The sequence below is a fragment of the Nomascus leucogenys genome, chromosome 15, assembly GCF_006542625.1.
Source record: "Nomascus leucogenys isolate Asia chromosome 15, Asia_NLE_v1, whole genome shotgun sequence".
Taxonomy (NCBI): domain Eukaryota; kingdom Metazoa; phylum Chordata; class Mammalia; order Primates; family Hylobatidae; genus Nomascus; species Nomascus leucogenys.
In genome coordinates this window covers 29,875,069-29,888,749 of record NC_044395.1, presented here as the reverse complement: position 1 = coordinate 29,888,749, position 13,681 = coordinate 29,875,069, and the positions used below count along the sequence as shown (strand labels likewise).

Genomic DNA, 13,681 nt, shown 5'->3' with positions numbered 1-13,681 from the left:
TCCTGAATGAGTAAAATCTAACTAGTTTCCTTGCATCTTCCCATAAGAATTAACCAAATATTTTGTATATCTTGGGTTTATTTATTTTTCCTTTCAATTTTTATTTGAGTTTCAGGGGTACATATGCAGGTTTGTTACAAGAGTATATTAGGTGATGCAGAGGTTTGTGGTACAATTTAACCTATCACCTAGGTAGTGAGAATAGCACCCAGTACATAGTTTTTCAGCTCTTGCCCTCTTCCTTCACTCCTCCCTCTAGTTGTTCCCTGTGTCTGTTATTCCCATCTTTATGTCCATGTGCACACAATATTTAGCTAGAACTTACAAATGAGATCGTGTGATATTTGCTTTTCTGTTTCTGCATTAATTTGCCTAGAAAAATGGCCTCCAGTTGCATCCATGTTGCTGCAAAGGGCAGGGTTTCATTTTTATGGCTGTGTAACATTCCATAGTAGGTGTGTACCACATTTCTTAAAATCCAATCCACCACTGATGGACACCTGGGTTGATTCTATTATTTTGGCTATGGTGAATAGTGCTGTGACAAACATTTGAAAGCACATGTGTTTTTGATAGAACAGTACGTTTTCCTTTGAGGATTCAGTCAGTAATGGGATGCTTGGACAAATGATAGTTCTATTTTTAGTTCTTTGGTAAATCCCCAAACTGCTTTTCACAAAGATGGATGCATCACATTACCGGACTTCAAGCTATGCTAGAAGTCTGCAGTAACCACAACAGCAAGGTATTGGTACAAAAAAACAGACACATAGCCCAATGGAACAGAAGAGAGAACCCCAAAATAAAGCCACACACCTAAAACCAACTGATACTCAACAAAGTCAACAACAACAGCAAAAAGAAACATGGAAAGGATTGTTTATTCAATAAATGTTATTTCTTGTTTAAATTATGCTGAGGAATCATGATGAAGTCTTCTCCTCCCCATGTCCCTGTCATCTTACCCTTTGATTGGAGACAGTTCTAAAGGAATCCTCTTATCTACTTCCTGGAATGCTGTTCTTCAACTGACTAAAACTGCTTTAACAGTTAATTTTTACTTAGGGTGGCAATTCACTTCTGCTTTTTGATATTCTCTGAGCAAAGACTGATCACAGATGTAGTCTCAGGTTGAAGTAGAATATGCCTGATAGTACAAAAGAGATATGCCCAGAGAAACAGTTAATAAAAGGCAAAAAAAAAAAAGACAGTAATGTGTTCAACTATGAAGGTTTTTAAAAAGTCAGAAATTAACTCTCATTTAATATGTTTAATATTAGAAAAAAACTCATATTTGCAAGTAAGGGATAGTTCTTCGAATCCTCCCTAAATCTTAACATCCCTGAGTGAATGATTTCACCCCAAACTCGTTTTCTCTGCACCATGCCAGGACTTCATTGTGCACACCATGCATCCTAGAGTTTCTTCAGGGTGTCATGTACCATCTGCCAAGCGCTTCATTTTGGATGGCTGTCTCATCTTTTCAAGAAGTCTGTGAACTACTGAGGGTGTAGGGTTGATTCAAAACTTACTTTCTTTGTCTTAAATATTTTTGCAAAGGGTAGGAACATGCAGGTTCTGTTCATGGATTTGTCAGTAGTAAATTGTGGGATTTGGGAAAAGTTCCTTATCACACTACACTGTCACTGTCATAACTAGCTGTCTTCCCCCATCTCTCCAGCTGAGCTCTAAATTATTTGAAGTCAGATACCTGCTGTAACTTATACTGCATCCCCAAAGCAGAAAGACCAGCAAATGATCTTTCTTTTTTTAAAAATGGCACAAAATAAATTTTTGTTCAAGAAAGTAATAAAAACATTGCTATGTTTGTAAGTCTGATTTTCTTTTTTAAATTTTTATATTTTATTTTAACTTTAAGTTCTGGGAAAGAAAGGTGCCAATAGCCTGTTTGGGTCTGACAGATTAAGTCGAACACTCTAAATTCCTTAGTCACTCTCAGTTCCAGTCCCTGTTTCTTCAGTGTGGGAGAAAAATGAGGACAAGTTTTCATTTTTCTAACAGATTTATTATTTCAAAAAAGTTTACTATTCAGCAGACATAATTCCAAAAACCTTTACAGAAGGATCTCTTCTTCCTTCCTGTGAGAAAAAGAAATAATAATAAAAAAAAAAGTAGGAAAGAATTTTGTTAAAGACTTGCAAGTTATAAAGTTATACCACCAATGGGAACATACACAATTTTAAAAGGAAAGACCACATGCTATGTTTAAATATACCCTGCTGAGGTGAAGGACCGAAACATCCAGAAGTGAGAGTTCATGGTCTTACAGCCACTTCTAGGCCAATATCAGCTGAATCTCAGAAGAGGTCTAAATGAAAAACTTTGGGAGAAGAGCAACGTGCTCTGCACTGACCAGAAGAAAGGCATTACTTCAGTATTTTCTGTAAATGGCTTGATTATGCCTTATCCAAAATGCATGCTACCAGAAGTATTTCAAATTTTAGATATTTTTGTATATTGGAATTCAGCAGTATACTTACTGTTTTAACATCCCTAATCCAAAAACCTATAATTTGAAATGTTTTAATAAACATTTCCTTTGAATATCTTGTGGGCGCTCACACAGTGTTGGATTTTAGAGCATTTCAAAATTCAAATTTTTGGATTAAGGATTCTCAGCCTGTAGACCTAGAGTTCTTGACTAAAATGGACTTTCAGTACCCTTTCCTCAACCTTCCCACACTCCCGACCATACACATGTACCTGCCCACAGACATTCATACAGTTTCCTTATTTTAATGTCCTGGGAAGAGGTAGAAACATCTTGTCAAAGTCACTCTTTCAGTGGTGGGCATCTGTGCTCTACCATCTGGCTGCTCAAATGAAAATCGAACCTAAAAGAGTAAAGAGAGTCTGTAGCCCTTTTTTTGTTTGCTGAGATATTTTTTCAAGAGTTTCTCGAGTTATGCCAAAAAACTACAACAAATATAGCAAAATAAGTGACAAAAACAAAAAGTACTTCCATCTGCAACAAGTATAACCATATATGTATGTAAGCATTGAACGACCCTCCTCAGGGCATTTTAAATCTGCTGCTGGATCTAATAGCCATCATAGACACAGGTAAATTAGAGTGCATTCATTTGTCTCTGCAGGGCAGGAGCGGGGTGAAACTGAATGACTGTTTTCTCAAGGCTGTGGGTCTTAATAGATTGGATTAGGATCCTAGGTTTGTCCACTCTCCAAAGAACTCCAAAACTCTTTTGGAAAGAAGGGCATTATTGGAAGATAAACATGTCTGGATCTGCTTTCTATGCTTCCAATTGCAATAGCCAAGCATTCAGGGAAATAGAGTGAAATAGCATCCACTAGAGTCCTACCTTGCGGAAAATTTCCTCCACATCACAGGAACAGGCATATTCTTGCAGATGTTCAATTAGTCTCATAATAAAAACAGAACCCTTTGTGGGATGTCTCCAAGAAACATTATCTATGGATAAAGCACATTTCAAATCTCAAGACTGGCTCTTGACTGAAGAAAGAGAAGAAACCCTAGTATTTCTACTCCAGCTGAGGAATGTTTGAAATCATAAATTTAGTAGCAAATAAGGAAAAGGCAGAATGGGGTAGAGGGGAGTGATTGGGATTTGGAAACGAAATATCTAAATGTACATTCCCAAAGTGGTATTACTGACTGTGATTTAAGTTAATTATGCATTCTGATATTTAATAGACTCAGCTAGCTATACAGGGGATGGTAATAACTCCATACACAAGAGGTATCTGAGGTCATGCAAGTGTTTGAGATAACCCAGGATATGCAATACTCAGCCTACATGGGGTAATTATATTAACAAATTCTCAATTTATGTACTTCATAAAAGATTAATCGAAATTAAATAACATTGACAGTAAGATATTTACACACAAAAAGTTAACTATAAAAATCATAAAACAGAACAAAAGTAGAAATCTAGGAGGAGTAGATAAGGAAATAAGCACATTATATTGGAGGAAAAAAGTTCTTATGAAGAAGAGAAATATTAAAGAAAAACAATATTAATTTATTACATAGTAGACACAGAAGTAATGAAGGCATAAAATTATGCAAAGGAAGGTATAAGAGAAAAGCAGCAGCAATAGCTCTGTATATAATGGCAGACACATTCTTTAATGACACATTTTAGCCAGTTATAATGGTCATAAAGTATATATTGATAATAAAATTCTATTTAGAAACACAGCTATCTCAGCTAAATGAAGCCCTTAACTGAGACTTGTTCTAGTAAAAGGAAGTAAGTGAAAGATATGGTGGAGACAGATATCTCTGCAAATGTTTTGTGAAATTAAGGAAGTAGATAATTATTTTTCTTCAGGAGATCACTATGATGTGGTTGGGATTGGCACAGCAGAATGTGGAGATAGGTTTAACATGGAAGTTATAGATAACTGAATTGGAGTTTCTGACAGTCATCTGGAAGGGAGGAGTAAGGAAAGTGAAAGAAAAGAAAGACACATAAATCAGCCAGATTGATGATGAGAAGCCAGGGGCCTACAAAGAACTACTTAGAGATCAGTGAATGGCATGTGGAAGGCTGGGATCAAAGGACACTAAATAACAGTTCTGTCTAATATTAAACTCTGCTATATGTACTCAGGCTGAAAATATATGGTGTTTTTGGGTGGTGTCATTGTTTCTGATCATTGTGGAAAAAAATTATTGAGTTCTACATCAGGGCATGTTCAACACAATGTAGAACCAAGCTTCTTCTGAAAGAAGATATCTCATTTTAGAAAATATTTTAGAAAACTTAACTATTTGAGCAGAGGCAGGGCCTTTGGGCCAGAGGTGACCAAGAGAATGCGAGTCCTCTCAGGAAACTGCCAAAGGTGGTGAATGAAAGGATTTAAATAATTTTTATTTAAACCTTGCTTAGAAAAGTAACTGAATTAAGTTATCAAATATATACATTTTAAATAATAGCAGTTTTTTAATGTGTGCTTTATTTTGTGTCGTGCCCAATATTTCAAATATATTAATTTATTAAATCCTTAGAAAAATAATACTTATATTCACATATTAGTGAGCAATTCAAGGAAAGCCCAAGGAGGAACTAGTGGAACTGGTTTACAAATACTAAATGTCTGGGTCAGTCAATAATAGCAAGATTCTTACTCCAAAGCATACATTTAGAAAAATTCAAATATATTCTGTCTTATACACTTCATGCTTCTGCGTAAAACCCGTTTTAATTTAGGGCCCCAAAGTGTCTCTCTTGCTGTTCTACTTTTCGGAACCTTGCTCCTACTCTTCTCCTATAAATATTTGATGTCTGGGCAAATTGGACTAATGAATGATCTCAACATGGCGGAATTTTCTGTGCAGAGTCATATTCTAATGTACTACAGCACATACCATCTTCCATTTAATTCTCTGTTATTGCTCAAAGTTCCAAAAATATTTTGAAACATAGATGAATTCTTTAATTAGTAATGCATTGAACAGATATGTAAAATTGATCTCTTGGATAAAGAAAATTGTGTGTATAACTTGGAACAAAGATTGAGCTGGTCTTGAGTTGTTAATCACCACCTCTAGTAGGTGATTGTCACTTTTTGTATTGATAGCCCCAACAAAGATGTCCTGGTAGAAACCTGTTACCTGGTGTGGAAGAGCAGAAAGCGATAAAATCCTTCTCTATGTGGGCTTTCTTAATAGCATCATCTTCAAACTCTTCTGTAGTTGGTAAAGATACGTTTCTTGAAACTCCCGCTGAATCTTTTAACCACACCACACCATAGCCGTCTGGAAAGACACAATTTGATTTGTTACTACTATCAATGGCTGAGAAGATGTTTTCCTCCTAGCCTCTGTTCAATGAGATTTATTAATGTGTTTGCTCTATCATTAATTCACATGCAAATACACACCTACATTTCAGTTACAATCTTTTCAACAATGTTTATCTTTTCTAACCATCAAACAAATTGTAAAAATTTCCAAACATCAAAATCTCAAGCTTGAATATGGAACAAATATCTACCAACCAGCCATTCAATTCACAGAAGCTGCAATCTGGAATACTGACAGTCCATGTTCTTTGACATTAAAAGACAAACAATAAGAAACCAGAAATTCCTGGATTCATACAGAGTAAGATAGTATTTGATTGTCTGGTGTTCTCAAAGGCATCAGCACTCACCACCACGGCAGGCCTGGATGATGATCACCTTCGGTTTGTCCTTCAAACTTGGGCAGTTCTTGGTATTCAACATTTTAAAGATTGCATTGAGTTGTAACACATCTGGGACTTGCTCAGAGTGTTTCTTCCCACATATGCCTTCCAGAATACCATGAGACATGAACACCAGAAATGTGCTGTCAGAGGTCTTGTGCTCTGGGCGGTGTGCAAATGCCTGTAGCTCTGTAGTCATGTCCTGAAAGAGACCATATCACTGATTTTTGACTATGTAATTAACTATCATGGTACCTTGGAAAGTCAATAAATAAATACTTAAGGAGTTTCTTAAGGAATTCCATGACAAACAATGGGGTGCCAAAAAAAAACGTACTCTTAGTTTCAAGAAAGGTGAAGGAAAGTGTTATAGGAAGTCATCCAGAGTTATCTTGTAGAGAGACGGTGGCATTACTGAGTCAATAAAACATTTCCCAATTCAGTTATACCAGGCTTGTGCTGAATGACTCTTATGTTACAAAGGACCATGTAGTATCCAGCACTCTCTCATGGCAAGTTTGTATTTTAGATTATCAAGAGATTACATTTCTTGGTCTTACAACCAAGCTTTCTAATATTATTTAGTTATACAAGGGGCATAACCATGTTTCTGTTGTATAATAGAACTTACCGAAGCAGCAAGATTTTTTTTCACATCTACACTGTACCCCAGATTTTGTAGCAGCATTGTCATGCCTGCGATGTCAACCTCAGCTCCAGTTCTTCTGGGAAGAGTGTCAAATTCTTCATTGCAGATAATGAGAGCAAGACGTGTGCGGCTTGACTTGTCCATTATTGGATAAATCTGTAGGAAATGCAGTTTGAATGAACAGCCTTGTTCTCTCCAATTAAATATTTCCCTTACTGGTTTATGACAGCTTCCCCTTCCTTAGTCCTATCAAGATACCAAACCCCATGAACCATACACTGAAAAGGAGGAACAGAAATGAATGCTGCTTCAAGAGTATGCGTGGACATTACAAATGCCCAGATGGCAGCTGAGCTTCTGACTTCATTGTTCTTGATAGGCAGGATTTTGAAAGATGCACAAGCTTTGAAGCAAAAATGACTGAATTCTAAAACTGATTGTTCCAATTTCTGATTCTTTTTCTTTGGGAAAAATATTTAACAATCCCCTGTCTCAGCTTCTTGATCTCTAAAATGGGCTATGTTTAAGGTTAAAAATTATGTATTATCATGTGCAAAATGCTTAGAACAATGCCCATTCATAATAAGCATTCAATAGCTGCCATCACTGATGTTATTTACCCAGGAAGTGGATCCAATTTGGAACTCTTTCTATAAATCTGGGATTCTAGGATATAGAAATTCTTTATGTAAGGGGAGCAGAAGTATGATTCTCCAGAACTGCTCAATGAAGTTGGCTCTAAGAATAAGCCACTGCATTTCAGAACTGCCTCAAGTGTTCCTTTCACCCCACTCTGTCCTTGTGTCCTGAGCATGGCACCTCTACCGGCTTTTCTTTCCATATCCTTTGAGCTTCTTCTAGGGAGCAAAGCTTGACATTCCCTTCTGAGCCTGAGGATGTGGGCATAGTTGGGTTGTCCTGCACTGCCTGAAGAGCTGCAAGAGACAAAGAACATCATGAACAGTGGCATCCCTGTTTGTTCCACTTTGTGTTTGTTACAGCCTCACCTACGGATGAAGCCACAAAAGAGGAAATGCACTCTGAGGAGGACAATCCTGAGCTACATCATTAACACAGCTGAGTGAGTTTGCTCCTAATAGAGCACATTTCAAGCCAGAGATTTCCAGGTATGTGTTACAAGTATCTTCTTTCATATTTCAGGATCAGCCTTTCTACAAGCATTTTAGATACTAACATAGAAAGGGAAAATTTCAATTCTATGCCTGATGAAACACTCAGAAAACAAACAATGTGTGAGATAAAATAGTTAGAATATAAACTTTTTTCAAAATATTCAAACCCTAGGATAAAATTTAATGGGATCAGGTCTTAATTTAATCTACTAAAATATTTTTTAAAATACATGTTTATCTTTTTATTTATTTACTTAATATACATGGTAGTAAGCACTAGGAATATTTTTTAATGAATCTTTGTCCTGTTCTTCAGGATATCTTCCTTCTATGTATACATATGAAAGGACATGAATATTGAATATACGAACTAGGATGAAGATATAATGATAAATGCTAAAATCAAGGTACACACTAGGTGGATTCATAGCACTAAACATTCATTGCACAGACACATAGGAAATGTTTTCACAGAGTTTATGTGAGAAAATCCTTGAGCCTTTTATTTCATCACAGGTTCAACACAATCCAACAATGTGATGTCCTTGTTAAAGAAATTAATGTAACCTTTGTTTTAAAATAGAAATAAGTTTTCTAGATGTGTGGAGGATCTTTTAGAAACTATTAAGGCAAAAAATAATATTTAATTTTAAAACCAAATTTGATAAATGGTTATACAATCAGTTAGATAAACAAAGGCAGCATAAAATGTGTTGATGTGGAGAAGAACTAATTAGAATAGATATACTGGAGAAAATTATAGAATAATCATTTGTTGGATAAAATGTTGGATTCCTTCATAAAGAAGTGTGAAAACAATAGAAAAAACTAAATAGAAGTAGTTAGGTTATTTTTGAGCTATTTTTTCATAGTAAAGAAGACAGTATTTCTTTATATATTGAATATCCCATGCTGTGAAACATTTAAGAAAATATTCATGATATCCAACCTTAATAAATTCAGTAGAGTAATATCTGAACTTGATAAATAATTTGCATTCCTAGCCTCTACACTGCTTTCAGATATAAGTTTCTTTTAAGAGTGCACTATGGGAATAGGGGTTCTTTAATAAAATAATAGAAGTAGAAATAGAGAGATGGTTCCAAATTTGAGAAAAGCCTGCATAAAACTTGGCCATGGCTTGAATGTTAGAGGTACATGAGAAGAAAGGGTCCCATATGAGTTTCAAGTTCCTGGTTTGAACAACTGGTTACAGTGGCACCAATAACCAAGTTACACAAAACCGGAAGAGAAGCAGGGTGTGAAAGTGTGGCATGTTCAACTCTGGGAAAGTTTAGAATAAGGTGACTCTGGGAGATGGGAGTGAATATTTCAGTAGGCTTAAATAATGAAGCTTGGTACTTATTTGAGTAATCAGAATTTGAGACACAGATTCAGAATTTTTAATATAAACGTGGAGAATGAAGCTGTGGAAACAGTTTCTACAAAGCAGAATAGATTACAAAAAGAAAATTATATGACCAATCTATGAGAATTCTCCATAGCCCATTTACCCACAGTTCATCCTACAAAGTTAATGTCAAGGAAGATGTAGGTCAAAGAATGCTCTTCCTTTAAAAACAGCATTACCTGGAAAGGAAGAAAGTACTCCTTGAGAGTCTTGCATATTAAGGGAATTTCCAGATGTTTGATCTATGAAAAGATAAAGGATATTGAAGTAGTCACTTATTATCTCTGGAAAACTTTACCCCAATCTGTAAAACACTCCCCACTAAAAATTTCTCCCATAACACTGACTGACTGACATTAAATAATGTTCAAGATGTTCTTTAATTTAGAGAGTGGTGGGAGGTAGAAAATGAAAGAGGCATTGATAGAAAAATACGTGTTTATTACACATAGATGAAAACAGAAACATCTGTAATGTCTGCTTAGACAGGCATAAGTTTTCCCTAACCCTTACATCAGAAGGCTTTTGCTTTCAAAGAACATCTCCCTCTGAAGTGGCTTTAGGAAGTGCCACAGACATCAATGACTGGGAATCCACCAGAACTCTCATCCTCACCACGTGGTAGATCCAAGTGGTCATGAGATTTGGCCAGCTCAGTTCCTGAGCTGTATTGGGCCTGAGGAAGGTTGCAAGTGGAGGATTTCCAGGCCTCACAGCATGATCCACAGCCTGGTAACAGGCAACCGGGTGATCTTACTCAAAGAAAATACAAGGAGGCAACTGGAGGAATGAGCCCACTAGAAATCTTTACTTTTCTATATGTTTAATGCGTTCTCTGAGTGTATCACCAATGTGTTCTCTGAGTGTATCGCCATCATTGAAATGTATTTTATTCTTTTAGGAGGGTAAAATTTTGGAGAAAAGTTATAAAAAGTATTTGATTATAAACTTTAAAGCTTCATGTGACTTTACAACTACATAAGTGCCTTCGGACCCCTTGCACTCAACAAAAATAAATCCACAAGTAAATATGTTGCCTTGCCAGGAACACTGGAACACACAGCATGAAGCTTTTCAGATGGTTCTCATGAGCTTCAGCAAAGGAGCTACCACATGCTCAGAACAGGAAATGAGCTTTAATCAGAAGAGTACCACTGAGGATGAAGGAAAAGAATCAAAAGGAGAGTCAAGGGACATGCAATAGAGACCCTGCTACAGAAATATGGCCCTGAAGCCAGAGATAAGAAAGTTTTCTTCAAATTAACATAAAGGCAGGCATGAAGAGAGGCCCTAGGTGAACTTGAGTGTGAGTCACTGACCCTTACCTGCTGAGAGTCCCAGCGTCTGTGCCAGGTACTTGTCTTCTTCACAAATGTATGTGATGCAAATTTGGCATGCCTGTGCCCCTTTCGGAGTAACGGAGTCAATCAAAGCTCGGGTCTTATCCATAACTGTAGCATTTTCACGTTTTACTTTCTCCATCTCTTCCTGGTTCAGTACCCTTGTCTGTAATAATTCATCCAGCAAGCCATTTATTGTACCTTCACCCATGGAACGGATAAACAGCTTTCTCTTCTCCTTCAGGACCTTGTCTGTTTGGAGCACAAGGATTTCTCACTCATGAAAACAGCCTCATATTCCTCTCATGTAATCAACAGGAAGTGACCTCATTAGATTTCATCAGTGAAATGTCCCCCTCCTCACAATTGGGTAATCCCTCTTCTTACTGTATCGCTGTCCTACTTGTTTCCCTCAATAGTCTCCATACATGTGCATGGAGTGGCCTGAAGACTGAGTTTACCATTTCCACATTAGTCCCTGGAAAGCAGAGATCATCCTTTTATGTCCCGTGTTTATTTATCTCTGATTAATAAAGTAATGAAGCAGAAATAGCCCATTTCATTTAGGAACCACTGCTGCTAGTACTCCTCCAGTGCCGATTCTGTACCCTCTGTCAGAGTTTCAACATGTAAGTAAGAGTTTAATTAAGACTGCAAAATGACAGCAGGCTTCCCCTAAAGCCTCAGTTCCTTCCTGGGCTTGCCTTTCCTTTCTAAAGGCTGCAAAAATCTTCTAGTTCCTTCTTTCCTCCCTCTCCCCGCTTTTCCTCACTTCTACTCAAGTAAACTTCCACAGATGCTAATTATGGCTTCCAGAAGAGCCAGCGCCTTCCAAAACTCTTTGTTCCCAGGGACCTGTTCTTGGAACAGTAAAAGACTCACCGGCCATGGCTTTTCTCTCCTCCCTTCTTGTGTGACTGAAACTGAAAGTATGCTTCGCCTTCCTTTTTGGCAGGGCCTGTACACGTATTGGGAAATACTCACTGTGCATGTATATGCATATCTTTATTTTTCTTCCCATTAAAGAATCAGAACTGTAGCCTGCATCAGGTAGTGTATCCATGGGAAATTTTCTTCACCAGCCCTTGGATAGATCAGGGTAAGAGGGGAATGGGGCTTGGAGAGTAAGACAGGATTGAAAAAGTATGTATACAATTAAATTCACACAGTGAAGAATTTCTCAATCATTAGAAAGCTTGACGGAGAAAAGTAACACAACCTTTGGAGTATGTGAACCACTGTTCCCCTGACCCCACCTCATAGCTCTTGGGAAAGTTGTGGGTAATGTATGTCCCTGTGAAACATTTTTGCTTTAAGAAATGGAAACATTTTTCACCAGAATTAAAGCTTTTCTTATTTAATGTCCTTCTTTTCACATTGCTTTTTTCTTTCTTTCTTTCTTTCTTTTGTTTTCTGATACAGGGTATCATTCTGTCATGCAAGCCGGAATGCAGTTATTCGACCTTGGCTCACTGCAGTCTCTACTTCCCAGGCTCAGATGATTCTCCCAACTCAGCCTCCCGAGTAGCTGCAATCACTGGCACATGCCACCATGGCCAGCTAATATTTGTATCTCTTGTAAAGACAGGGTCTCCCTGTGTTTCCTAGGCTTGTCTTCCGCTCCCAGGCTCAAGCAATGTGCCCACCTTGGTCTCCCAAATTGCTAGGATTACAGGTATGAGCCACCCACCCATCCTGGAGGGTTTATTTTTGAGGGAAATTGCATTGTAGAGGCCCAGAGCATAGGCTCTGGAATCAGAATGTTGAACTTAGCATTTTAAACTTCCCTTCCTCGGCAAGATATTGAACTTCCCTATGCATTGGTTCCTCTGTATGTGAAATAATTTTATTAATAGTAAGTACGTACACAGTTTTGAGCATTAAGTGAGAGAAAATGTGGAAAATGCATGGAACATAGCCTGGCAAATGGTAAGCAAATAATGAGTGATATTACTATAATTAATACAAATGTTTAAGGTTAGAAAAATAATCAAGGATGATTATTTGCAGATTATCTAGCTAAGTTTATCTTTTGTTAGAATCCTCAAGCAGTGCATCTAGTCATTCATTTAGCAAACATATATGGACGACATCGCTCTAGGTGCCAGAGGTTCAGTCAAAACATATCATGGTCCTTTCCCCTTTATTCTCACATTCAAGAGGGGAAGGCAAACATGAAGGCTGGTGATATGGTCTGTCTCTGTTTCTGTACTCAAATCTCACCTTGAATTGTAATAATCCTCATGTGTTATGGGAGGTATCTGGTGGGATGTAATTGAATCATGGGTGCTGTTTTTTTTCCATGTTGTTCTCTTGATAATGAATGTCTCATGAGATCTGATGGTTTTATAAAAGGGAATTCCCCTGCTCATACCCTCTTGCCTGCACCCATGTAAGATGTGTCCTTGCTCCTCTTTTGCCTTTTGCCATGATTCTGAGGCCTCCCCAGCCATGTGGAACTGTAAGTCTATTAAATCTCTTTTTTGTTCTATATAATTACCCTGCCTTGAGTATGTCTTTATTAGCAGTGTGAGAAATGACTAATGCAGTAAATTTATACTGAGTAATGGAGTGCTGGTGTAAAGATCTCCAAAAATGTGGAAGCGACATTGGAACTGGGTAAAATGCAGAGCTTGGAACAGTTCTTAGGGCTCAGAAAAAGATAGGAAAATGTAAGAAAGTCTGGAACTTTCTAGAGACTTGTTGAATGGCTTTGACTAAATGCTGCTCCTCTCGAATGAAGATAGGAACTTGTTGGGAAGTGGAATAAAAGTGACTGTTGCTGTGTTTTAGTGAAGAGATTGGTGGCATCTTGCCCCTGCCCTAGAGATCTGTGGAACTTTGAACTTGAGAGAGATGATTTAGGGCATCTGGCAGAAGAAATTTCTAGGCAGCAAAGCATTCAAGAAGTGATTTGGGTGCTGTTAAAAGCATTCATTTTTATGTATTTG

General features: G+C 37.4%; 1 protein-coding gene across 3 annotated transcripts; it reads right to left on the bottom strand.

Annotated features, from left to right (window-relative positions):
- Nucleotides 1–2,004: 2,004 nt before the first annotated feature.
- CASP1 (caspase 1) lies at nucleotides 2,005–11,750 on the bottom strand. Of its 3 annotated transcripts, XM_030829649.1 has the most exons (9): nucleotides 11,613–11,750; nucleotides 10,716–10,982; nucleotides 9,570–9,632; nucleotides 7,666–7,781; nucleotides 6,829–7,002; nucleotides 6,165–6,399; nucleotides 5,624–5,767; nucleotides 3,342–3,451; nucleotides 2,005–2,855 (listed from the first exon to the last, which is right to left on the bottom strand). In XM_030829649.1, exons 1-9 carry the CDS (start codon nucleotides 11,719–11,721, stop codon nucleotides 2,757–2,759), a joined length of 1,317 nt encoding a protein of 438 aa, XP_030685509.1. In that variant the 5' UTR covers nucleotides 11,722–11,750; the 3' UTR covers nucleotides 2,005–2,756. The 3 variants fall into 3 exon arrangements, with proteins under 3 accessions (XP_030685509.1, XP_030685510.1, XP_012351233.1); XM_030829650.1 differs by lacking the exon at nucleotides 9,570–9,632 and having other exon boundaries at nucleotides 11,613–11,649; XM_012495779.1 differs by lacking the exons at nucleotides 5,624–5,767; nucleotides 6,165–6,399; nucleotides 6,829–7,002; nucleotides 7,666–7,781; nucleotides 9,570–9,632 and having other exon boundaries at nucleotides 2,005–2,095; nucleotides 2,725–2,855; nucleotides 10,932–10,982; nucleotides 11,613–11,657.
- Between the last annotated feature and the right edge of the window lie 1,931 nt (nucleotides 11,751–13,681).